Source organism: Cryptomeria japonica, chromosome 5 (genome assembly GCF_030272615.1).
Source record: "Cryptomeria japonica chromosome 5, Sugi_1.0, whole genome shotgun sequence".
NCBI classification, from domain to species: Eukaryota; Viridiplantae; Streptophyta; class Pinopsida; order Cupressales; family Cupressaceae; genus Cryptomeria; species Cryptomeria japonica.
In genome coordinates this window covers 715,202,961-715,228,961 of record NC_081409.1, presented here as the reverse complement: position 1 = coordinate 715,228,961, position 26,001 = coordinate 715,202,961, and the positions used below count along the sequence as shown (strand labels likewise).

General features: G+C 39.2%; 1 protein-coding gene across 2 annotated transcripts in view; it reads right to left on the bottom strand.

The window, feature by feature from the left end:
* LOC131034764 (disease resistance protein RUN1-like) overlaps positions 1-25,586 on the bottom strand; it is a 66,514-nt gene extending 40,928 nt beyond the window's left edge. The window contains exons 1-3 of one of the 2 annotated variants that reach the window (XM_059221661.1): positions 24,771-25,586; positions 23,696-24,683; positions 23,430-23,588 (exon numbers count right to left, since the gene is read on the bottom strand). In XM_059221661.1, coding sequence (XP_059077644.1) covers positions 23,430-23,588; positions 23,696-24,683; positions 24,771-25,240 — 1,617 coding nt within the window. In that variant the 5' untranslated portion in view covers positions 25,241-25,586. The remainder of the gene's footprint in view (positions 1-23,429; positions 23,589-23,695; positions 24,684-24,770) is intronic. The other variant, XM_059221662.1, reaches the window with a different exon arrangement.
* Between the last annotated feature and the right edge of the window lie 415 nt (positions 25,587-26,001).

Below are 26,001 nucleotides of genomic sequence, written 5' to 3'. Positions count from 1 at the left end.
AAACTTCTCAGGTAATAAAGTTAAAACCCTAAGAACTGACAATGGGGGGGAATACACCTCAGATCTATTTAAAGAATTTTGTAAAAATGTTGGGATTAAGAGGGAGTTTATTGTACTTTATAATCCTCAACAAAATGGGGTAGCTGAGAGGAAAAATAGGACAATTGTAGAAGCTGCCAAATCTATGCTTCTTGATCAGAACCTAGATACCCATCTTTGGGCAGAAGCTTCATGCACTGTCATGTATATCCAAAATAGATGTCCTCACTCCCATATTGAAGATAAAACCCCTGAGGATTTTTTTACTAAAACAAAGCCAAATATTAGCCATCTTAGAATATTTGGATGCCTTGTTTATATCCATCTACCTAAAGAGAAAAGGTTAAAACAAGAGCCTTTAGGAAAAAGGGGAATATTTATTGAGTATAGTGAAACCTCCAAGGCCTACAAAATCTACATACCTGGTCAGAGGCATATTGAACTTAGTAGGGATGTAATTTTTAAAGAAGGCTTAGCCTTAATAAAAGCCCAAAGTTCTATAGACCCTGAAGTCCATGTTCCTGCTCCTAGCATAGATGAAGATCCCGCTCCTAAGTTTCAGAGGGAGAATCTTGAGGAAAATGAAGGTGAAATTCAAAACCCACCTAGAGAAAATCTCAAGAAAAGATCACTATGGGCCACCAAAACTATAGAAGAAGCTCATAAGTATGCTGCCCCTTCAGGAACCTTCAAATAAAGAAAGAGGCCTAACAGATTCACTAGCTATGTTGCCCTCATGAATGACCTTTCAAAAGCTGAACCTACCAATGTATAAGATGCACTTAAACATCAAGTATGGAAGGATGCCATGTTTGATGAATACCAGTCCATTGTAAAAAATGATGTTTGGGAGATTGTTCCCAAGCCAGCTAGAAAATCTGTTGCATCTTCCAAATGGCTCTACAAGATCAAACATGTTCTAAATGGCAGCATTGAGAAACATAAGGCCAAATTTGTAGCTAAAGGGTTTTCACAAAAGGAATGAATTGATTACGAAGAAACCTTTGCACCTGTGGCCAGATACACCTTAGTAAGAGCAGTCTTAGCCATTGTCGTAGCAAATGGATGGAAAGTACATCAGATGGATGTAAAGACAACATTTCTTAATGGAAAGATTGCAAAAGAAGTATATCTAGAGAAAACTAAAGGATTTGAGATTCATAATGCAGAGTCTCATGTGTGTAGACTCAAAAAATCTCTTTATGGGCTTAAACAAGCTCCCAAGACCTGGTATGAAAGAATTGATACTTATCTCACAGGGCTAGGTTTCTCAAAGAATGATGCAGATCCAAATCTTTACTATAAACAAAACAAAGGTGATATGTTGATATTGATTCTATATGTTGATTATTTGTTAATCACAAGTGAAGATCACCTCATATAGATCAGTGCAAGAAAGACCTTGCTAAATAATTTGACATGAAAGACTTGGGACTCCTTCATTACTTCCTAGGATTAGAAGTATGGCGAAATTCGAATGGCATCATACTAAACCAGGGTAAGTATACCTTGGACATTTTGAAGAGATTTGGAATGTTAAACTGCAGACCTATGACTTCTCCAATGGAAACAAACCTTCATAGACTTAAGGAAGCAGCAATTCAGAATCACAACCCATAGATCCTACTCTATACAGGCAAATGATTGGGTCCCTGATGTATCTGGTAAATACAAGACTAGATATATATTACGTAGTTAATGCTTTGAGTCAGTTTATGTGTGAGTATCTGGTAAATACAAGACTAGATATCTATTACGCAGTTAATGCTTTGAGTCTATTACGTAGTTAATGCTTTGAGTCAGTTTATGTGTGAGTATCTGGTAAATACAAGACTAGATATCTATTACGCAGTTAATGCTTTGAGTCAGTTTATGTGTGAACCAAAGGAGATACACCTGGTAGCAGTAAAACACATCATGAGATATCTACAAGGTGTAGACACTCAAAATTGTCATGTTTAATTTAATTATCTAAGCCTAATTCTTCTATTAATTAAATAAATATTTATTTATTTAATTAATTCATTTATCCTCTTCTAGCCTTATTTCTCATTTAAATAAATACATTTATTTATTTAAATTATCTTTTTTCTAATTAAATAAATATTTTATTTATTTAATTGATCCCACTTCTTCTATTAATTAAATAAATCTTTATTTATTTAATTAATTCATTATCTTTTTCTACACGACACATGTCATTCATCTCTTAATTCCTACACTACCTACCTCTTTCATTATTTTATTATTTCCTCTACCTACCTTCTAATCATAGCCGACCTCCTTTTTACACCTCTCAATCTTATCCCTCCATTTCATATTGTGTCTTCTATTTAAGGAGATGCTTCCTTCATTATCAAACCCTAACAACTTGATCAATTGACTACACTACGATCCTACTTGCAACCACATTCCGTTCTTTGTTGAGCTCTTGTGCACATAAAATCTGAGAGCAAATATATCAAGCAAGATCAATGGAGATAGGAAGAATGAAGATTCAAAACCCTATTGGACATGTGATGGTATAATCTTTGTGATTTTGTTTTATTTACATTGTCTTAGGTAATCTTCATATGTTATGGTGGATCTTTGTTGTTGTTAGGCTAGGGTTTTTGTGGTTGGATTCATTTAGCCTTTCAATCTTGTTATTATTGTATCCATTTTCACCATAAACATTTTGGCACGCTCAGTGGGACTCTTGTCCCTTTGCATTTAACCTCCTTGTTGCAGATTTTGCGTTTTTGAAGTTGCAGATCGGACATTTTCGACAGCATTTTAGGTTTTTCCACGTCTGTGCACTTTCGGATCGCGTTTTTGATTTTCTGGCGCGTCTGCGAAATCTGGAATCGCGTCTGTGTTTTCGACAAATTTTATTTTGCAGGTTTCAGAAAAAAGTGTCTGTGTTGCAGAAACGCGTCTGTGTCATTTATATCTGCGTCTGTGTCTGGAAACAGCGTCTGTGTTTTTTAACCGCGTCTGTGCATCACAGAACCGCGTCTATGTTATCTAGACGTGTCTGTGTTGAAGGTAACAGCGTCTATGTATCTTCTGTTTCAAAATTTTGAAGTTTTCATTGATTTAGTTTTTCGGATTTTGTGCTTAGGGTTTCAGATCTGGTTTATTTTGGACTAAAACTTTCAGATCTAACTAACTAAATTGGTGCAGCATGTCTTGGAAGCAAAACGTTTTGTTGAAGGCCCCTATTTCACAAAGTCTTTTTGGGTTTTTAAAATTTACCTAACTTGTGTGTTTGCAGGAAGGGGTGATTATGTCAAACAACCCAAACTACTAACAACTTTTGTTGCAAGTCCTTGGCTAGGGTTTTGAATTTTTGTTGTGTGCCTTGTTTTCATAGATTAACAAACACTTCCATTGGTGCACTAAAATTGAATCATTGTCTTTTGTGTCTTGAGCAATAGGCTCTTTTTGTTTAATCTTTAGAGGGTTTGTCTTCCCGTGTGGTCATTAAGACTACTAATGAGAAGAGAACGACCCAAATGGTAGCGAGGAAAACCCACCTCTTCCGAACCACTATAATCAAATGTATTCATGGTGAAAACTATGAATAACGTGTGCTGATTAGTTCATACCGACACTATGTCTCTCCATAAACCCGTTTGATCAAATTTATTTGATCATTTGTAGGGCGTAACCCCTACCGGCTGGGAGCCTTTTGTATTTACAGAGCTGAAAGTACCGCATGTATGGCCACACGAGCGGATGCCCTTACTAGCACCTTTTTGTTTTAGAAGCCCAAATCCTTCTAGTTGTTGGGGCAGGAGGTCGGACCTCTGGTAGCGGCCCACACACATACGGTTCTTAATAGAGATACAAAGTTCGCCATGGGGAGTTTTCATGGGGACTGATGCTTGGCTGACCCGAGAAGTGAATGCTGAGGGTGGAGCCAGTGAGGTCAAGCATCTAAGTATCCGCTCTGAATAGCGTAGCCTCGGGTGTAAAACCCTATGTGGGATCAACAACTATTGTCTTGGCCAGCCATAAGAATTGTGCTTGACTTATTTTAAACATTCAAACATTCAAGACCAAACAACAAAACATTGTGTCTTTTGTGTCTTCAAGTGTATGCAAAACAATTTTACATCAAACAACACACTTTTCTTGGAGTCATTTGGAGTCTAAACACTTGCAAACATTGAGTCCTCATCAACATTGTGTCCTCTTGTCACAAAAAACAGTCAAACAGTCAGATTTGGTCACAACAAAATGACTTCACAGATTGGAAAAAATTGCACAAGGTTTACAGAAACGCGTCTGTGAAGGGCATAATAGCGTCTGTGTGTCTAGCAGCGTCTGTGTCAAACAGAGACACATATGTGTCTGGGAATCGCGTCTGTGAAGTATACAGAAGCGTCTGTGTCCAGAATTGAAAAATTTCACAGTCTAGCAAACAAAAGAAATCAGTTTCGGAATACTTGAGCTTCTTAGGTTGTTTCTTCAGGTTTCATCTAGCATTCAACCAGCCTTTGGGTCTCACATAGTCCATCATTGCTTCACATCTCATTTTACGTTCATACTTGTCTAAACTTGAGTCAAAAGGTCACTTGCTTGTCCTCATCATACTTTCTCAACACACTACATACAACAACACTTTGCTAAGTGGTCCCTCATCAAGGTTTCTTACCTTTGGGTCTCATTTGGTCTTACTTAGAGTCAAGGTCAGCTTACCTCACCAAGAGAAACTATCCTCTCTTTGGAAGTCACACCTACTCTATTACATACATACTTGGTCTTACACTTTGGACATTGCAAGTACACTTCAGATTCATTTACACTCCATCCAACTCTTGGTCTTCCATACTTTTTCCATTTTCATCTAGTCTCACACATCTTAGTTAATACCTAGTTCATGGTTGAAACCCGTCTTCAAAAATCTAGGAGAGAAACTAATGAGGCTCAAGAGTCCGCAAACATGAGTTCATATGAGTATGACAACGATTTATTTTTCAATCCGGAGCACACTACATTGCCTGACATGGATGTCTATAGAAACATTCCACATGTGGAAAACGCAGACACTACAAACAACAATGCTACACACAATGACAATGTGGACAACTTTTCAATACATTCAGTAGCTGTGGAAGAATCCATTATGAATCCCCATTTCAATCGATTGGTTGAGGAAATAATGAGGAGGGATAGACAATACTTCTTACATATGATGGCACAAAGTGGAGCCAAGATACCTCATGATTTTGACATGTCTCAAATTATGGAAAATCAACCCTTGCAACAAATTCACTCCAACATGGATCAAAGGAGACCTAATAGTGGAGGAAATAGAGGACCACATATGGTACCTGAATCACCATCAGCTTTGCTTCAAAAACTAGAGGTCCCACATACACATGGTCAAGCATATGATACTTACCTTCGTAGACCATTATGGAAATCTTATGCAGATAGATATGCTCAAGCTATGGATCAACCAAAACAATTGGATACTCAAAGGCATGCTCAAAATTTGGACACAAGGAAACCCAGTGTCAAATTTGGGGGCAACACATTAGAACATGACATGCCTGTAGAATATGGTATACATGCACAAAATAAATATGGTGTTCCTCAACATGAATCTATACCAAGTGCTCCATATATGTCGCATCAATATAGACCTCCTCCATATGAACATGTGTATGATCAATATCATCCATATATGCAACATGCTCCTCCTCCAATGGGTGCCTCAAACATGGGGTATGCTTCAAGAAGTCGATCTCCACCTAAGAGCAATTTGGAGCAACAAATCAAGGACTTACAAAAGAAAATGGAGGACATAAATACACCAAAGCCAACATACACAATGAGAGACATATGTCCTTATCCATTTGATAAAAGCATTCCAATGCCTCCATTTCCTACACACTTTGTGACGCCTAAATTTGATAAGTATAAAGGAAAAGGAGATCCCAAGGCACACATAAGACAGTTTTTCATAGCTTGCATTGAAGTAGCTTCAGAAGAGACATATTTGATGAGATTATTCCCACAAAGCTTAGGTGATCAAGCTATGGAATGGTTCTCCCAACTCCCACCTGGTATTAAGTCATGGGGTGACTTAGCAGAGGCATTTATTCAACATTTCTCCTACAATATAGAGACAGACATATCAGTCACTACTTTATGCAACACCAAGCAAAAAGAGGGAGAGTCTTTTGCATCATTTTTACAAAGATGGAGAAATCTAGCTAGCAGATGCTCTTGTGAAATTCCACAAAAACAAATGGTAGAAATGTTCACCCAAAACGTTAACAAAGACATTGGCTATGATCTAAGGAAAGCTTGTTTGTCCACCTTCAAGGATGTCATTGAAAAGGGCTCAGCAACAGAAAAGGTTCTAATTGAGCAAGGAGTCATTAAGATATTTAAGGAGAATAAAGATGACTTTAAAGGAAAAGAAAAGTCAAGATTTTGGAATAAAAACAAGAACACAGTCAATGATGGTGTTGTTAATGCCAATACGGTGCGACCCAAATTCATCTTTTCGGGATCGAGTTCTACAAACAATCAAGTGAATACTCAAACAACTTCTAGATCACGAAGGAAGTATACTCCATTGGGAGAACCACTTGAATCAGTCTTCAAAAAGCTTGTGGCAAACAAAGTGATCACAGTTCCAGATTTTCCTCCATATGAACCAAAGGTCAAACCAAATTGGTGGAATGATGATGAGTATTGTGAATTTCATAACAGCAAGGGTCATAAGACAGGAAATTGTCATCGACTGAAGAATATTGTGCAGGATCTTATTGATAGAGGTGACATTGAGATTGAGGGACACTCATCCAATCAAGAACATGAGATGTTTAAGGAACCGTTCTCAAAGCATGACAAGGGAAAAGCCAAAGTCATAGATGATCAAGCCAACTATACTAGAGCACCTTACAACTATGATTCAACTATCAATCACATCTCGATGGACAATCATATCTCTACTATTACCATCAAGAACAAAAATCCTGAGAATCTTCCTCAGAGACCCAAGATTGTCCTAAGAGGTGTTGGATCTTCTTCCGAACCTACTTCTGAATGTCATGTTACAACTCATCGAGGTAAAATTACTTTGCCAGGTGCCTCCACTAAAAATACCGCTTCTTCATCAACCAAACCTGAGTATGACCTTGTAGAACAATTAAGGAAGACACCCGTGCTCATCTCCATCCTTGAGCTCTTACGCATATCCCCTGCTCAAAAAGCTATTCTTGACAAAATTTTGAGACACCACCATTCCTACTGATCTAAACGTGGACAAGTTTCAAGCCATGGTGGGATACCTTTCCATTCCACATTCCCTTACATTCACAGAAGCCAATGACGCCTCCGTAAGTCAGCCACATAATGCACCATTACATATTGAAGCCTTCATACACAAACATCGAATAAAGCGAGTCCTGATAGATGGAGGAGCTGGTCTAAACATTTGTACATTGAGCACCATTAAGCAATTGGGATATTCTGATAAAGCTGTGAATTCAAAAAATCAAATCACCATCAAGGCATATGACGATGAAGAGCGCTCATCCAAGGGCACAATCACCTTACCTCTAAGAATTGGGCCAGTCACAAAGGATGTGGTTTGTCGGGTCCTAGATCTGGATCTCACTTATAATATATTGCTAGGACGTCCTTAGATTCATGAAATGAGGGCAATCCCATCAACATATCACCACTGCATTAAGTTTCCTCACAATGGAGTCGAGGTAACAGTTAACGGTGATCCTAATCCGTTCATATATTGCAATAACTTGAGATCACATACTGAGACCATCATTCCCAATAATCGTGAAGTTGTTTCTTCTTCGGCATACATTGACCCTAGGTCATTGAAACCTTCGATATCAAAACAAGGTGAACTTAAAAGCAAATTTCAGGACAAAGGCATGGGAGAATACACTTTAAATCAGACCGTGTATTTACGACAAGTCATGAGCTCTCCAAAAGAATATGGAAGGCCACATCCTAATAAGCAAATATCCATCATGGTATTCAAATGGGATCCTACTACCTTTCAAAGATGGGGCAAACTGGAAGAGGAAGGTTTATACAAAATGCTCTACAAAGACATTGAAGATGACACACAAAATCAGATCAATATACCCTATGAGAAATATGGCAAAGGCTTCAAGATTCTACAAAAATTCGGGTATGATGGAAAAAGCCCTCTTGGGTTACACAAAGAAGGCGTTATGGAGCCCTTACAACCTGAATTGACTGTAAAAAGGGAACGCTCGAAGGGACTTGGTTTTCTGACTTCCAAGATCCACACTAAAAGGACAGAAAAGGCATCACAAATCAAAGTTGCCAAAGTTCAACAAGAGGATTGCTATTCCACAGACTCCAACAAATGGGAATAGGGTTCAGACAAATCCTCCAGTGACTATGAGCTCACCAAGACATTCAAAGAGCCAGATGAACCCACAGAAGAAGAAGAATTTTATAAAAAGTTCAGAATTGGTCAAGAAACAACCCATAAGGATTGCACACAGTCTTTGTCTCACGGTTCTAGGTTGAAATCACATAGGATGAGAACACCTGTCCCGGAATGCGCTACTAGTGATGACAATTTGGATTCGTTCACGATCGAAACTGATGAGGAGAGTGCCATCGATGACCTCGACGATTGCCTTGATATACCCGAATATAACCACATCTTCACTCTTAGCCCTGCAAACTCCGAAAACATTAAAGGCCTTCCCCTTGTGCACCACTAACTCATTGATTGGGATTATGAGGGACCAGCACAGTTTGACACATTCCAAAATGACGAAGCTATTATTGACTACCTTGGCATACAAGATGATCTTCCGCCTGGGGACCACAAAGCAAGATACACTATAGAACTCAACAACATAGCATATTTTGGTGAGGGTGTCGGACCTTCTAGTCGCAAAAATGTGAAAATAAGAACAAATCAAGGGTCTTATGACAAAAACCACACTGTGACGCTATCTGATCCCAAAAAAGTAAAAAGAAAGGACGTATCTGAGGGCGAAAACCTCTCTGAGGCACCCGAAGATGGAAGGCTCGACATTCTCCCAGCCTCGTATGAAGAAAAGTCATCCATGTTGGTAGAGGAGACTATCAAGACAAACATAGGTACAGAAGAGGTTCCACACAATATATTCCTGGCTCAATCATTGACAGAGTCCGAAAGGTCAAAATTCATAAGCTTCTTCAAAGAATGACAAATCAATTTCGCATGGTCATACGCTGATATGCCTGGACTAGATCCAGATTTGGTAATGCATCATTTGACAGTCAAACCGAATGCAAAGCCAGTGAAACGGAAATTAAAAAAAATGCATCCACAAGTGGCATTACTAGTCAAAGCAGAGCTGAAAAAATTATTGGATGTCGGATTCATACGCCCAATTGATTATCCTGAATGGGTCTCCAATTTAGTACCTGTCAGTAAACCGGATCGCAGCATCAGAATATGTACAGATTTCAGAGACATCAATAAAGCTTGTCCGAAAGATGACTTCCCATTACCAAATATTGACTTGATCGTTGATCTCACAACGGGTCATGAAATGTTATCATTAATGGATGGATTTTCTGGTTATAATCAAATCAGGATTGCACCCGAGGATCAACACAAAACATCATTCACTTGTCCTTGGGAAACTTTCTGTTGGAATGTCATGCCCTTTGGGCTAAAAAATGCAGGTGCTACATATCAAAGAGCAATGACCACTATCTTTCATGATCTCATGCACATAACTGTGGAAGATTATGTTGACGATTTTTTGGGTAAATCAATAAACAGAGATACACATTTGGACATACTTTCAGTCATCTTTGATCGGTTGGAAAAATACAAAGTAAGATTAAACCCCAAGAAATGTGTCTTTGGAGTAACCTCCGGGAAGCTCCTAGAATTCATTGTGTCCAAAAAAAGAATCGAAGCCGATCCAACAAAAGTCAAGGTTATCTTGGACATGCCACCACCTAGAAATATCAATCAACTTCGATCCTTACAAGGGAGACTCCAGTCTATACGAAGATTCAGAGCACAACTTGCAGATAAGTGTAATCCTTTTCAACACCTGCTACATAAAAATATCAAATTCAAATGGGATGATAATTGTCAACAAGCTTTTCAGACGCTCAAAGATTATCTCTTGAATCCGCCAGTTTTGATGCCACCAGTTTCAGATCAGCCTTTGATACTATACATATCAGCTACTCCAACAGCACTGGGGGCACTCTTAGCGCAACAAATTGCTGACGGCAAGGAAAAAGCAGTATACTATATCAGTTGCACATTGGTGGGATATGAGCTAAACTACACACCAATTGAGCGTGCATGTCTCGCTGTGGTCTTTGCTTCACAGAAATTACGACATTACATACTTACTCATAAGACTAAGTTGATTGTAAGGATCGATCCATTGAAATACCTCCTCAATAAAGCAACACTTACTGGACGGCTGGCCAAATGGGTAATGATCCTTAATGAATTCGACATCGAGTATGTGGACAGAAAAGCAATAAAAGGACAGACAATCACGGATCAATTAGTAGATGCCCCCATGATTGATGATGTTCCTCTAAATTCAGAATTTCCAGACGAATCCATTTTAACAATATCACATGCAAAGCCATGGCAACTATACTTTGACGGCTCATACACACAGCATGGGGCAGGAGCTGGTATTCTCTTTATAACTTCTCAAGGCGATTCTATACCAAAATCATACCGCTTATCATTTCCTTGCACTAACAATATAACAGAATATGAGGCATTAACAACTGGATTACAAATTGCAATTCAGTGGAAGATCCAAGAAGTTCGTGTTTTTGGATATTCTCAACTTGTCATTCGTCAAGCAACTGATGATTACCAAACCAAAGATGAAAAATTAATGCCTTACAAGCAAATGGTGGATGATTTGAAACAACATTTTACAAAGATAGATTTTGAGCAGATACCAAGAGAGCAGAATCGTGTTGCAGATGCCATGGCTACAATTGCTTCATTGATTGATCTACCTCAAAATGAGACTTGCTATGAGTTCTTGGTGGACAACCTGTTGGTCCCTTCATATGAGATCACTCCTACTGAAATGATATGCGTTGTTGGTCCCAAATTTCAGTTATATGGTTCCATCTTCACATACCTTCGCGACAATACTCTACCTCCTGATCTATCAAATAATCAACGCCGCACTTTCATTCGCCAATCCTCTCGATATGTCATTCTAGCTGATATCTTATACCGACGAGGTCTTGATGGCACTCTTCTTAGATGTCTAGAAAGCAATGAAGCTCAGATTGCGTTACGTGAAGTGCATGAAGGGATATGTGGTCCACATGCTAGTGGTCCTACCTTGGCCAAGAAACTCATCATGACTAGATATTACTGGCCCAATATGGAAAAAAACTCATCAGTTTGTCAAGAAATGTAAGCAATGTCAAATTCATGGAGACCTCATACATGCGCCAGCACAAAAACTACAACCACTTGCGTCTCCTTGGCCCTTTTGTCAGTGGGGATTTGATCTCATAGGCAAGATTCACCCTCCTTCCTCCAATGGTCATAAATTCATTATCACAGCCACAGAGTATTTCACAAAATGGATTGAAGTCGTGCCTCTCACACAAGTCAGTGGAAAACAAATTGCTACCTTCATCCTTAACTATATCATATGCCGATATGGTATTCCTGATTCCATTATTACTGATAACGGGCGTCCCTTAAAAAATCAGGATGTTTGTGAACTCTGTGACCGTTTCCATATTTCCCATCATTTCTCCACACCATATTACCCCCAAGGTAATGGCCAAGCTGAGGCGTCTAATAAAACAATCCTTAAAATCCTTAAGAAGACAGTCGACGACGCTGGCCGTAATTGGCATATCCAACTCAATCCTGCACTTTGGACCTACCGCACAAGTGTTTGTACACCTACAGGAGCTACACCCTACTCACTTGTCTATGGCGCTGAAGCCATCTTGCCTATCGAGGTCGAGTTACCCTCTTTACAGGTCTATTTGCAAAACATCATCACTGATGAAAATTACAGAGTCTCTCGCTTACAAGAACTAGAACTACTGGATGAACGGAGACAAACTGCTTTTAATCATCTCAAAGCTTACCAACAACGAATGAGTCGCAGCTACAATCACAAAGTGAAGCCTCGCACATTTGAGGTAGGTGACTTGGTTCTCAGAGAAAACCCCAAGAATCAGCAAAACAGAGAGAAGGGCAAGTTCGAACCAAACTGGCTTGATCCCTACATCATCACAGAAGTATATGGACTGGGGCATATCAGCTCTCAACTACAGAAGGTGAACCTTTAGAGGATCCTATCAATAGCCTGCACCTTCGCAGATTCTACACATAGCTCTTCGGAATATCCTAATTCAAAAATACAAAAAAATCAAAAAATTAAAAATACAAAAAAATCAAAAAATTCAAAATACAAAAAAATCAAAAAAAAAAAAAACAAAAAAATCAAAAAAAAAAAAATCAAAAAAGTAAAGAGATAATTTTCGTCCAACGGTGAAAACCACTTTGGTGGTGCCCTGGGCAAGTACCATGGTGAAAACTGGGTCACCAGCGCCATGTGTAGAGACATTGCTCCTTCCTCCTTCAGGATCCACTTTCATCCTTTCACTTTGCACACACTCACAACCAATTCATTCATAATAAGCTTACCCATTCCCATCATGACTTGTTATTGATCTACCCAAGATTGGTTAGCCATTCATAATAAATCTCCCTTTTCACCTCCCTTTCTATCCATAATAAATCAGATCCTATCTATGGCTAAAAGGCAAATCCTACGTCTAGTGATGGGTGTGGAACTGAGAACATCACATGTTTCGAAGAGTACAGTTTCTTCCAGCTTCCTTCAGTCTATTCACGCACAATCCGCAATAAAACAACATCTGCATCGCCAGTCCGCAATAAAGTTTCATCTTCTCCACAAGAAAATATCAGTTTCATAGATTCAGTCAGTTTCAGATGAGACACAGCAGCAACAATGAGCTTCAACAACATCAAATCTTTCAACAGATTTAGACAACATATGGTTCAGTGTTATCTATCCATTTTGTGAAAGTAAACATTGTGACCACAATCAAATAAGACTTATACAAGTGACAAGAGACACTAAACTTGAGGACTACAGTGGATGTTGGTGTCGAGTCTTGGTTTTCTTTTGATTTTATCTTTTGGTGACATGTCTTTTAGCTTTTCCAGGATGTCTCTGACTAGAGATTTTATCTCCAAGATGTCTTTGACTAGAAAGGTGAGGATGGGGTATCGTCACTTATTTGCATTTGCTGTCTGTGGATTGTCTTTTAAGTAATACTATGACTTGTCCAAGGATATGAGGACACTGAGAGTCTAGTGTGAACTGGGGCATTCCTTGTTTGTGACTGTCTTATCTCCATGCAAACAGGAACAGTGACTTTCTGGGTCGAACATATGCCTCGATTGTCATAACCTACTTGCCATAATAAAGCTCGATGATGATAACGCACAAGAAGCTCTTTCACGTTCATATCTTCTCTCTTTCATTCCCCTTTCTTGATTGACTTCCATCGTCATTCTTGAGTCCGCGTAGCCTGCTATCACATGACTGAGTATAATGACACATCAAAAACATTTGCATTTCATGAAGTTTGCACCTGCATTACCACATATAAGCATTTCATACATACATATAGATATCACAACTGCATCACATCCTGCACACAACACTTGTTAGCACAATTTACATTTACATTATCATATTCATCTGCATCACATACATTCACATTTGCATCATGCATACACATTAAACATAAAAAAACAAAAATATTGCATTGCATCATATACATATTTGCATCCATATCATAAGCATCACATAAAAACAAAAATCATGAAACATCTCATCACATAAGTACACATGCATATAGCTGCTGCAAAAATGAATCATCTCATAAATATAATCAAAAGTGTCATGATACAATGATGTCAAAAATACATATGGCTACAAAATCACCCGCAGGTGTCTACATCATCATACAAAAATGGTACAATACTGATACATAGGGAGCCCTCTAAGGCTATGATGAACTCCCTCCCTCGGAGCCGCCTAGCCTCGACGGAATCTGAGCCTTAGACGGACCTGCCCTAGAATCATCCCTCGTGTCCTCTCTATCTAGTGGTGGTGGAGGACCCATAACCCCACCACTCAATGCCTGTCTCCTTTGGCTCCCTCCCGTAGCTGTCGTTGTCCGTGATGGTCTATGGAAGCTCCTCGCCCGCTGATCTGCTGGCACGGCACCATAATAAAGATCCCGCCAATAGGCAATCTCCTCTCCTGCCCGCAGGACATATGCATAGCCTGCCCCTGTGTCCTCTGCTGCCTGTCTCCCTGCCCTCAACGCTGTCTCAGCCTCTGTATAGCGCTGGATCGCCTGATCTCTCTCCCGCTCAGTATCCCTGAGCCTCCTCCTGAGCCGATCTCTCTCCCTCTCCAGATCTTGTATCTCATCTGCCTGGCCCTGGCAGATCTCCCTGAGCTCAATCAGCTCATCCTCCTCTGGATCCCCCCCCCTCTACCTCTGCCTGTGGCTCTCTCTTTGCGAGTGCCTCCCCCTGTACCTGAACCTGTACTGGTGCCTGTATGGGTACCTGTATCTGTACATGCCTCGATCCTTGTACCTGTCTTCGTCCCTGCTCCTGTGCCTGTACTAGCACCTGTCCCTGTCTCTGTCCTTGTGCTCTGGGACCCTGTGTTGTTGATATCTGTAGAGACAATCCACCGCGACCCCTCACCACCTGAGCTTGTCCCTCCTGTCCACCCTCTCTCCGAGGTGCAACTCTCCTCTCCCCAACTACTCCCCTCCGCCTCCGTCGGCCTCTGCCCCCATCACCTCCACCATCATCATCGTCTCCGCCTCCATCTCCCTCCAGTAGCTCTCCTGGATCTGTCAATCGGGGGAATGGATGCTCTACCCAATATGTTGCATACTCTGCATCCATCTCGGCATCCTCGATCTCCGGCCACGTATCGCAGGGTAGGGGCACCATCTCCGCCAACTGTGTAAGCGCCTGATCATATGACAATAACGGTCCAAACTGCGCCTGATCCCTAACTATGCAGGCATACATACTTGAGCCTCGTGGCATCCTCTGGATCCTGCCATACTGCCTGCACACCTTTTCCACCAGCTGTCTCTCTAACACATAGGGCATCCACCCAATCAGGTACCTGCTCTGGAAGGTGTAGGGCAACTCCACTGCGTCATCCTCCCACTCCTCGCATCCCAGATATGATCTCCAGATGACCACATCAATGTCATCTATCACTCGCCGCCAATGCTCCAACCTGCCAATCTATGGCTGCGATGTAATCATGTCGTATAGATGAACAAAGTTGCGTCCATGACCTCTACCCCTGAAGTGTGTCGGTCGAGTAATAGGCAGATGCTCATAGGCCCAAACCTGCAATAATGTCACTCCATAGCCCAATCCCACTGACCCATGGTATACAAACTGGTGAAGCTCGTAATATAAATGGGCCAGCACACATGGTCCCCAAGCATATCTGGTGTGTTGCGTCACCAGTGTCTCCAGTGCTCCTCCCCAGCCCACAGCGAATCCCCATGTCGCCTTGTCTGGACATAAGAACCCACTGATAGCTCCTCCGATCACGGCTGGCAATGCTAACCCTGTCGTGGTCATGGTGTCCCATGCCACATGCCCTGCGCTCATCTCTAATCCGTGATCCTGAAACACTCGTCTCAATACCTCCCTGTCCCCATCACGATCATATGAAATCAAATCTCCATCAATCAGTATCCGCAGAATCCTGTAGACATACTCCAGGGTGACTGTCATCTCACCCATCGGCAAATGAAAAATGCACGTCTCAGAATGCCATCTCTCGGCAAGCGCAGTCAGCAAACCCATGTTTGCCCGAAACTCAAACACATATAATATATGTCTCAAGCCCATCTCCTCGATGGTAGCTCGCTCCTCAGCTGTCAGCTCAGGTCGTAACCTCTGAGTCGACGGGTATCTCTCCCGTGACTCCAACATAGGCAAATACTCCTGCAGTCAAGCAAATCAATCATGTCAGTCATGGTGGCATTCACTATTTATCACAAAATGCTACTCGTCATTTAAATGCATATGGCTATCTACTCCTAGTGACACTGTTCATCACAAAGTGTTACTATTTATCCTAGTAGTACTCTTTGTTCATCACAAAATACTATGTGCATGACACTCACTATTCATCACAAAGTGTTACTCACATTTGCACTCCCTGTTCATCACAAAATGCTGCTCATACTTGGGTACTCCCTGTTCATCACAAAGTACTCTATCTTGGTACTCACTGTTCATCACAAAGTGCCTTGATTTATTCTAGTCTTCCCTAAAGGACCTGCTTGAGTGTATCCTCTCAGTAGCTTATCCAATCGACAGCGTATGTTCATCACAGAACTGCCGATTTGACCTAGAAGACAAAACTTGCATTTTTTTGGACATAAACGCGCTTTTAACTGACAAACGTGCCTAAAGACTGCACAAGCGCGCCTTAACAACACAGACGCGCCTGTATGACATAAACGTGTCTATATTATGCATAAACGCGACTTGGCGACATAAATGCCTCTGCATGACGTAAGTGCGCCCGCATTCGACACAGACGCGGTTAAAAACGTAGACGTGCCTAGCACCTGCACAGACGCGCCTGGCACCGACACAGACGCGTTTCAGCGGTTTTTGACATTTTATTTAGCCCTACTTCTAAGCGCATTTATTGCTCTAACTAGCATGCATTAATGACAAAAGTAAATGCGTCAAAGTACGAGGAGGTTTGGTGGTACTTACCGGCTCTCCTGCCTCTGCTAGCCTCTGGAATCGACGAACGCGATCGAATCTGTGAGCGAAGGCCATCGCTGCTGATTGCTGCTGCTCTTTTCTCGCTCTGCACTTTGATCTCGTGAAGATGTAGATGACAATGAGGATGTCTTTTGCCCGTGGTCTATCTTATAGCCTACCCTAGCCTTAGCCTTCATTTCCCGAGCCAGTCTTCTTCATCTCGTGACTTTGTCACTTTATCTGGTCAGTCCATTCTATCCCGTCTTTCTTATCGAGAGATTGTCTGCAATCTTTTCAGACATTTTCATCCAATCTCTCGAGGGGGCATATCATTCCCATACTGGGGCAACTCTGTATCAGTTCATCTTATCTTCTTTGAAACAACGCGACAAGCCACATTGTCTCAAAGAGGGGCAAAATGTAAACACTCAAAATTGTCATGTTTAATTAAATAAATATTTTATTTATTTAATTATCTAAGCCTAATTTTTCTATTAATTAAATAAATATTTATTTATTTAATTAATTCATTTATCCTCTTCTAGCCTTATTTCTCATTTAAATAAATACATTTATTTATTTAAATTATCCTTTTCCTAATTAAATAAATATTTTATTTATTTAATTGATCCCACTTCTTCTATTAATTAAATAAATCTTTATTTATTTGATTAATTCATTATCTTTTTCTACACATGACACATGTCATTCATTTCTTAATTCCTACACTACCTACCTCTTTCATTATTTTATTATTTCTTCTACCTACCCTCTAATCATAGCTGACCTCCTTTTTACACCTCTCAATCTTATCCCTCCATTTCATATTGTGTCTTCTATTTAAGAAGATGCTTCCTTCATTATCAAACCCTAACAACCTGATCAATTGACTACACTACGATCCTACTTGCAACCACATTCCCTTCTTTGTTGAGCTCTTGTGCACATAAAATCTGAGAGCAAATATATCAAGCAAGATTAATGAAGATAGAAAGAATGAAGATTCAAAACTCTATTGGACATGTGATGGTATAATCTTTGTGATTTTATGTTATTTACATTGTCTTAGGTAATCTTCATATGTTATGGTGGATCTTTGTTGTTGTTAGGCTAGGGTTTTTGTGGTTGGATTCATTTAGCCTTTCAATCTTGTTATTATTGTATCCATTTTCACCATAAACACAAGGTACTTTAAATCTTGGTCTCCTGTATAAGAGAGTTGATTTGGATTTACATGGATTCACATATTCAAATTGGGCTAGAAATATAACTAACAAGAAAAGCACCTCAGGATGTTGCTTCAGTTTAGGTTCAGCCATGATATCCTGGATCAACTGGAAAGCAATCATCAGTAGCACAGACTTCCACTGAGGCCGAGTATATTGCACTTTTCATGGCTGCTTGAGAGGCAGTATGGCTTAAGAAGTTGCTTGTAGGGTTATTTGGTGAACCAATGAAACCTACAGTTAGTCATTGTGACAACCAAAGTTGCATAAAACTCTCACCAAATCCGGTGTTTCATGACAGATCCAAACATTTTGAGATTCCATACCATTATGTGCGAGATATGGTAGACATGAATGTGATCCAGTTGGAATACATTTGTACAGGGGACCAGACAACAAATATTCCTACCAAACCACTTTCCAGGGTGAAAGTTGAGCACTTTAGAAAAGGTCTTGGTATGATTGAAAGGTAATTTGCTTCATAATCTATACTTATATATTAATAAAGATGTTTAATGTGTAAAGTTCTTTGTCATGCTATGACATTTATGGGCTCCACCCCCTATGTACATTTCTAAGAGGTGACGATCTCTTAGATAATGGACACTTGTATGTAGACATTATAAGGTGACGATCTTATAATGATCAAACCAGATATCGTGTGATTCCTAGTATGTTATGGATGTGCCATAATTATATTATGGTAAAGACATTTTGAAATGTCAATGCAAACACCACAATTTGGATAAAATGAGGATTTAATTATTCTCATGTTTTTATCCTTAGTATTGCTTGATTTGCAAGATTGATATCACGTGCTTAGGTGATATCTTGTCATCACAAGTTATTGTGGTGAACTTTTGTATCACGTGTTTAGGTGATACTTCATGTCACGTGCTTAGGTGATATGATTTTTGTATCACGTGTTTAGGTGATACTTCATATCACGTGTTTGACTGATATGATCCTCTATAGAGTGAGATTATGAGACTCCATAAGGAATCCTGACCATCATGAGAAATGTGATGCTAGATATGTTGTCATTCATCTTCCCAAGCTAAGAGGGAGTGTTGATGAAATAGCATCGATCAGATGAAGAAATCCTTGCCAAGAAATATATATATAATTAATTTATATTAAAAGTTGATAACTATATGTTATCGGGTTAACAATGAATAATATCCAATTGCATTTTTGTTTTGATCGACAACTTGCTTAACATTAGTTAAGTGTCGATCATATGCTATCGGGTTACTAGACTCGATAGCATATTGGTGTCGATTCATAATGAATTGGCACCAATATGTTATCGGACTATTAGCCCGATAGCATACATTGCAAATTCACATTGTTATCAATTGGCAATACCGATTGTTTGGCATAAACAAAACATTGATCGCTATGTTAAACCAGATAAGCATACATCGATTCATATCGGTTTATTTGTAGGCACAATTAAGAGATGCCATGGATAGGCGTTGTGGAGATATGTCTGCCCATGAAATCTCTCTTGTAAGATATATATGTGCCTGTTATTGTTATCCAAAGGACATCGAAATTATTAATGTTCTTTCTCCACCATCTGCAATACATAGAAGATAATTAGAAAACAAAATTGATATATACTGTGAGAAATATTTGCATTGCAATACAACATCATTATACATACCTTGATTTTGAATTGAAATTTGAAGAACTTTTACAATTACGTGTTGAGATAACTATAATAAAATAGAGCTACAAAAATACTACATTAAAAATATATAAACAGATATTAAATTGATTTTCTCTAAGCATTGTTTTTGTTGACTAGAATCACATATATAGACAACCTTTACCAGGGTGGGGTAGGAGAAAGCAATCTCTCGCAAAAATCCTTTTTAAGTTATTCTCTGACCACATTATAAAATGCTATACAAGACGGTATTTAAAGGTCTTCTGAGAGTAGCAAACTAGGGACTTAGAAATCATTGAATTTCAAAATCCTTGCAATTTTGTTAAGGCAATGAAGAAGTACAGATTAAGATAACAAGACTCGAAAGTTATAGGATTATTAGGACGTTTGCAAGCTTCTGGACATTCAATTTACTTTGATATCAATGGTCTTCAGGGAATCCATCAAATTGTAAACTCTTCAAAAAGGGATTTATTTTAATATTTGTGCAAATGATCGTATGGGCTGGTCTTTTCTTGCAAGCTTGGAAACAAAACTTTCATTCCACCAATTATGCTCTATGGTTAAATCCTCGCTACATCAGATTTTATAACGTCCCAAAGGAATATTGGGACGTCGTTCTTTTGTTTGGAATTGAGAATAATTTAGGAGGATTTATGAAAGTCGATGAAAATGTTTATGATGAACAATATCTTGATACAAAAATGGGATAGATGGTGATCTCCAAAAGATTGGGAAGTTTTTTGTTGTGCTATGATCACTAGCCTAAAATCATCTTTATTGGCAATTGTAAAAAATAAGCTTATTACATAAAATAGAAAATCTTTCTATAGATGTGGACTGATGGGAGTATAGCAAAAAAAAAAATGCAGGATTCATTTTCTAGAAAAATCTTTCTTATATTTGATGAACTAGTGATGCTTTAGAGAAGATTTCAGGCACAAAAGAATCGGAGAGGAGCGTTGACAATAACTCAACCCTAAAGAAATTAAGAATAGACAATTTGCAACATCAATAAACTTCTTTTAATAGGAACATGAATCTTTAATTACAGCTTGATCACATGATCAATTGATCGAATGATGAGAAATAAGAAATGCAATACAATTGCTTTAATAAAGAGGTCTTGGACATTATGGGATGTAGTCATATACATATTCATACAAAAATCAAATTTAAACAATCTAACTTAATCTCATTCAAAAACTATGTATGTTGTTCTCATGCAAAATGGAAGAATTGAATATAACAACCACCTCTTCCTTAATTTCAAAGAATAATCAGCTCAACAAATTTTATGACCAAAAAAAAAAAAAAAAGAAAAGAAAAGAAGATAAGATAATTTCTTAACTTTAGTAAGCTTATCTCCTACCACGATGCACTAAATTCTTTGCTTTTGTAACTTTCAAGCCTATTCCAAAGCTGATTTCGGGGGTGGCTAATTTCTGTGGCTTTTACAAGATCTGCATCTTATTCATGCAAAGCAACTTTTTTCTAATTTGTAATCTTCCTGCAACTTACTCTTACAAATCAAAGGCTTCACCCTTTTCGAAGGTAGATTCAAACTTGACAAATTATACCAGATGATCTTTTTGACTTTGATCTCCTCTTTTAAAAGAATTGGCTTCACTTTTTATACAATCGATTTGGAGCAGTGGCAAACATTGGGCGATCTCCTCTGAAGTGACGCCTCTTTATTAATTAAAAATAATTCTTTCAAAAATGAAGCCAGCGGCTGATGTGTTCTTTGCAGGCTGCGATTCTCCTTGCTATCGACCAAGTCTTCCTCTACTAGATATGGCTTTGATGCAAGTGCAGCCATGTGCCAAATGGGAAAACAGAGTATGCACATCTGCCAGAGGGTAAAGGAAGAGGTTTATGCATGCAGAGTGTGGAATTAAAGACTCAACCATTACCATCATGGGAGAGGGTCATGAGAAAGGCTGCGTAGAGAGACAAATAAAAACAGAGTAAAAGCATATGGTAAACACGTCTCTGTTGTATTGAAGAGGGGAAAGGTTGAGGGTATAAAGGGGCCCAAATAGAGGAGAGTGGGTATCGGCCTTGAAGGTAGCTGTGTGTCGAGCGGGTAAGTGAAAAAAAGATTGAGGCATCGATCAGAAACAGAAATATAAAGAGAAAGCTGTGTAGGCCTGAGAAGAGGTGAGCCCTCTGCAACAAAGGGAAAGTACAAAGGAAGCAGAGATAGAGCCAGCGAAAACAGAATACGAAGAGGGCTGTGAATGAGGTAAAAGGGGAAAGAGGGAAGTGGCTGCTAAATAAATAAAGATGGGAATCAGCCAACGAGGAATTAATAATGAATCGGCCCAAGAACAGAGTAGTGGGTCAGAATCGGCCCAGGGAAAGATAGAATGAGATGAGGCCGCTTGGAAATTGGTCTGAGCTTAGAGAAATAGGGTTTGGAGGTTTTGAACAGAGTTGAAAGGCCATTGACAGGCCAAGCTTGTAATTAATTTGTCGCAATAACTTGATGGTGACATGGAATTTAATAAAGTTGAAATCTTTGTTTTCTTGCTAAGTGAGTTTATGAGTTGTGAATTGTCGGTTGAGTGAAGTTGTTGCTGGGGAAAGACTTTTGTTCTCCCCTTCATCAGAATCACTGGATCCCTTGAATGGAGCGTCTTGGAAACAAGGACTTTTCTCTGTTGATACTAAACAATGCGAACATTCCCACTCCGATATCAAATGTAGTTTCTGAAGCCAGCCCTTACCCTTAAACCAATTGATAAAAAGATTACAGTAAATTGAGAGAAAAGATAACAGTAATAAAAACGGTGATAAAATCAGATCACTTACAAGAAAAATAAATTGATCATTCATGGATTTCAACGATTGCAGAATCCTCTGTTTTTTATTACTGGACTGTTTTGATACACAGCAGTCTTTTGTTCCAGCTTGATTGAAAACTACGCTAGGCTTGAATACAAATAGAATTCAATGGAATAGTTCATAGCATAACAGAAGGAACTTATTACGCATTAGCGATCACATGCATTATCATTGATTATTCGTTGGCAGAGGAAAAGGAAAAACAGAGTTGTTAGCTGAATTTAAGATCTTCTTAACTGAATTTAAACGAAAACAAACTACAATTAAAACTAACTGTCCAAGCAACGCAAGGAACGAAGGGCACGCAAAAACAGGTGGCCGATGGCAGAACTGAATGATCAACTGGACGGCCAGCATCAATCATCAACAAACCCCATGTAGATTTTGCAGAGTTTGTGAATAACTAGAGTTTGACATATATCGAACGACCGAGTAGAAATTGTCATTGATAAACAGAATATTAGGGTTCAACTATATTGGGAAAAGTAATGTAATAGGGAGAAACTAAAAATTGAATCGGTACTGTAGATCCTAAATGAAAAGATTCAAATAGAAGAAAGGGTCAGTCAGCCTATCTTGAGGAAAACTTCTTGGTTAACTTCAGTCAGCCTATTTTGGAGAGGTTTTATTAGAAGATGGAGATTGCTGCAACATTAATAGAAGTTAACCGAAGATTCAAAAAATAGCTTTTGGAAAAATTAGACTTCCGTTTACTTTCTATGTACATTTCCATGCTTAATGGCCAAAAAAATAACGGAAACTGTTGAAAAGTAATGAGATCAAATACCCGTGTGGAGATCATTTTATCGTTTGAACAACAGAGGCGAAGAGGTAAATCCTGTCTGCCGATTTGTCTTGCCAAGTCCCTCACTAAATCGTGCATTCTTATTTTGAAGCTCCCCTTTGCTCTTCTCCAAATACCTACACTCCAATCCACGCTTTCAACCTGAAAGTAAGTTCATTAGTTACATTACTGTAATAAACAGTTCAAATGACATATATAAATGATGATAAAAATCTACTCCTATTTAAGGGTTGCAGGTAATATTTTACCTGTAACGCTCTTGAACGAATTATATCTGCAAGCTCAAATTCCACAAGGCATTTCTGACGGAGCGTCTGAAGGCATTGAAAACCATTATCATTAAATCCATCCAAAACCCTCTCCACCAGATCTCTGTCTTCTCCCATTAAGAAATGGGCAACGTCTAAAAAGGCCTCTTTCTCTGTATTGTCGAGAGATTTATAGCTATCCATTACTATCCTTCCTAGTAAGTCTTCCGGCAGTTTTTTAAGGAGGCTTTTCAACTGCTGCTTCCACTTTCTTGGGTTACGTTCATTGTGGAGCTGCCCGGCTAAAATTTTCAAAGCCAAAGGAAAACCACCACACATTCTAACCAACTCTTCCACCATATCTTTCAAATCGTCGACTGGTTTGGTGTTGCCGAAGGCATACCAGCAGAATAGCTCTTGGGCTTGTTTCTCATCTAGTAATTTGACATTGTATGTTTCTATTTTAGAACTGACAAACAAAGTTTGGTCTCTAGATGTCACCAAAATCACACTGCCATTTCCCAGCACATCCTTTACACATAACAGATTGTCTACTTGCTCTGTGTTATCTATATCATCAAAAACAATCAAAACGCGTGTCAACCCTCTTAGACGATCTTGAAGCAAGGCCTTACCTCTACGCGAATCCTCAATACACAAATTCTTATCACGCAGCAGATTTCTGAGGAGTGTTTGCTGCAGACATGGTATTTTCTCTTTACTCACATCAGACAAGAAACAACATCTCTGGAATTGGGAACACATGGAGCTGTAGAGATGAGTAGCCAGAGTTGACTTTCCCGATCCGCCCAGCCCCAAAATCCCGACAACGTGGGTGCTCTTTGATTCACTTCGACTCAGAACCACCTTTTCGAAATGCTCCGCCGCTTGACGAAGTCCCACAGGGTACTCACATACATGCAGTTGTTCCCTTCCTACCTTTACTAATACAGTCTCTACGATTTCTTTCAATCGCTCTCCATGGTCGCTGAAACAATTTTGGGACTTGTCATAAACCAGAAGTTCAGGTTAAAAACTTTAAATCAATATATTTTCATATCATGTAAATACTTACTCTATCTCTGTCCTGAATGGGATGCCAGAAATAGCAGAAACTTTTTCGAGGGCTTTTATCCAGCTTTCCACTCGTTCATCGGTAACCCTGCCTTTCCTTCTATGCTTCTCAAAGGCTGTGGCATATGCTTCCTTCTCCACATGACGAAGTTCTGAAGGTTCGATGTCATAGAATATGGGGATGATCTTAATAGAAGTTGGGTCAGAATCAAGCATCCATACCAGCTCATCCAAACACCACGGGGATTGCGCATATGTTTCGGAGAAAATGGCGATCTGAACGGAGGCACTACGAATGGCAGATTGAATTGCAGGGGTTAAGAAATCCCCAACTTGCAATTCCTGTTTATCGAGAAATACCCTCAATCCATGCGTTTCGAGAGCATAATAGATATGACTGGCAAGGGTTTTCTTGACATCAGGTCCTCTGTGATTAATAAAAACATGATACGGAGGAAACACTTCTTCCATAAGGAGATCAAACTCTTACACAGTGTAATGCAACAAAGATAAACTAACAAATGGATTGACACAAAGTAAGAAATCGGAGGAACCAGTCAGAGAACCGTGACACAGGGAAGCGCTCGTCTATGAGAAGCGCTCAAACTTAGGCACACACAGAAAGTTAGGGTTGCAGGTATGATGATTAGGTCAAACTTATCTACAAATTGATTGCTTTTTAATTCTCCCTTAAAATTAAAAAACAAAAAAAGGATAGGTTTAAGATGGGAAAAGGAAATAACGTGCTTTTTGGCTGTGGTATGATTTTAGTTAACAAATTCTTTCAGACTGTTTAATGTCATACAAATTAGTCTAATTGGTGCGGTATTCATTATAATTGATTCGATCTATCGTAACGTGTCCAATTTTCTATATATGTTAAGTAAGGGTTGTGTTGATATCCCATCTTTGAAATGGCATTGTTAAATAATAAGTGTTTAAAAGAAAGTATGTATAGGCACCTAGTGGGAAAATGGGAACATACCCCAAGTCTTGGGAGTTTAGGATAAATTTAGGGATGCCCCATCAAGAGGATAGTCGGGTATGAAGAACAAAAGGGTGCCCTCAAAATGAGTATAAAAAGGATAAGCAGGTAGGGATAAGATGATATAATAGATTTGGATAGGGGATGTAATTGACTAATAAGAAGGAATAAGCAGGTAGGGATAAGATGATATAATAGATTTGGATAGGGGATGCAATTGACTAATAAGAAAAGAGAATTTTGGGAA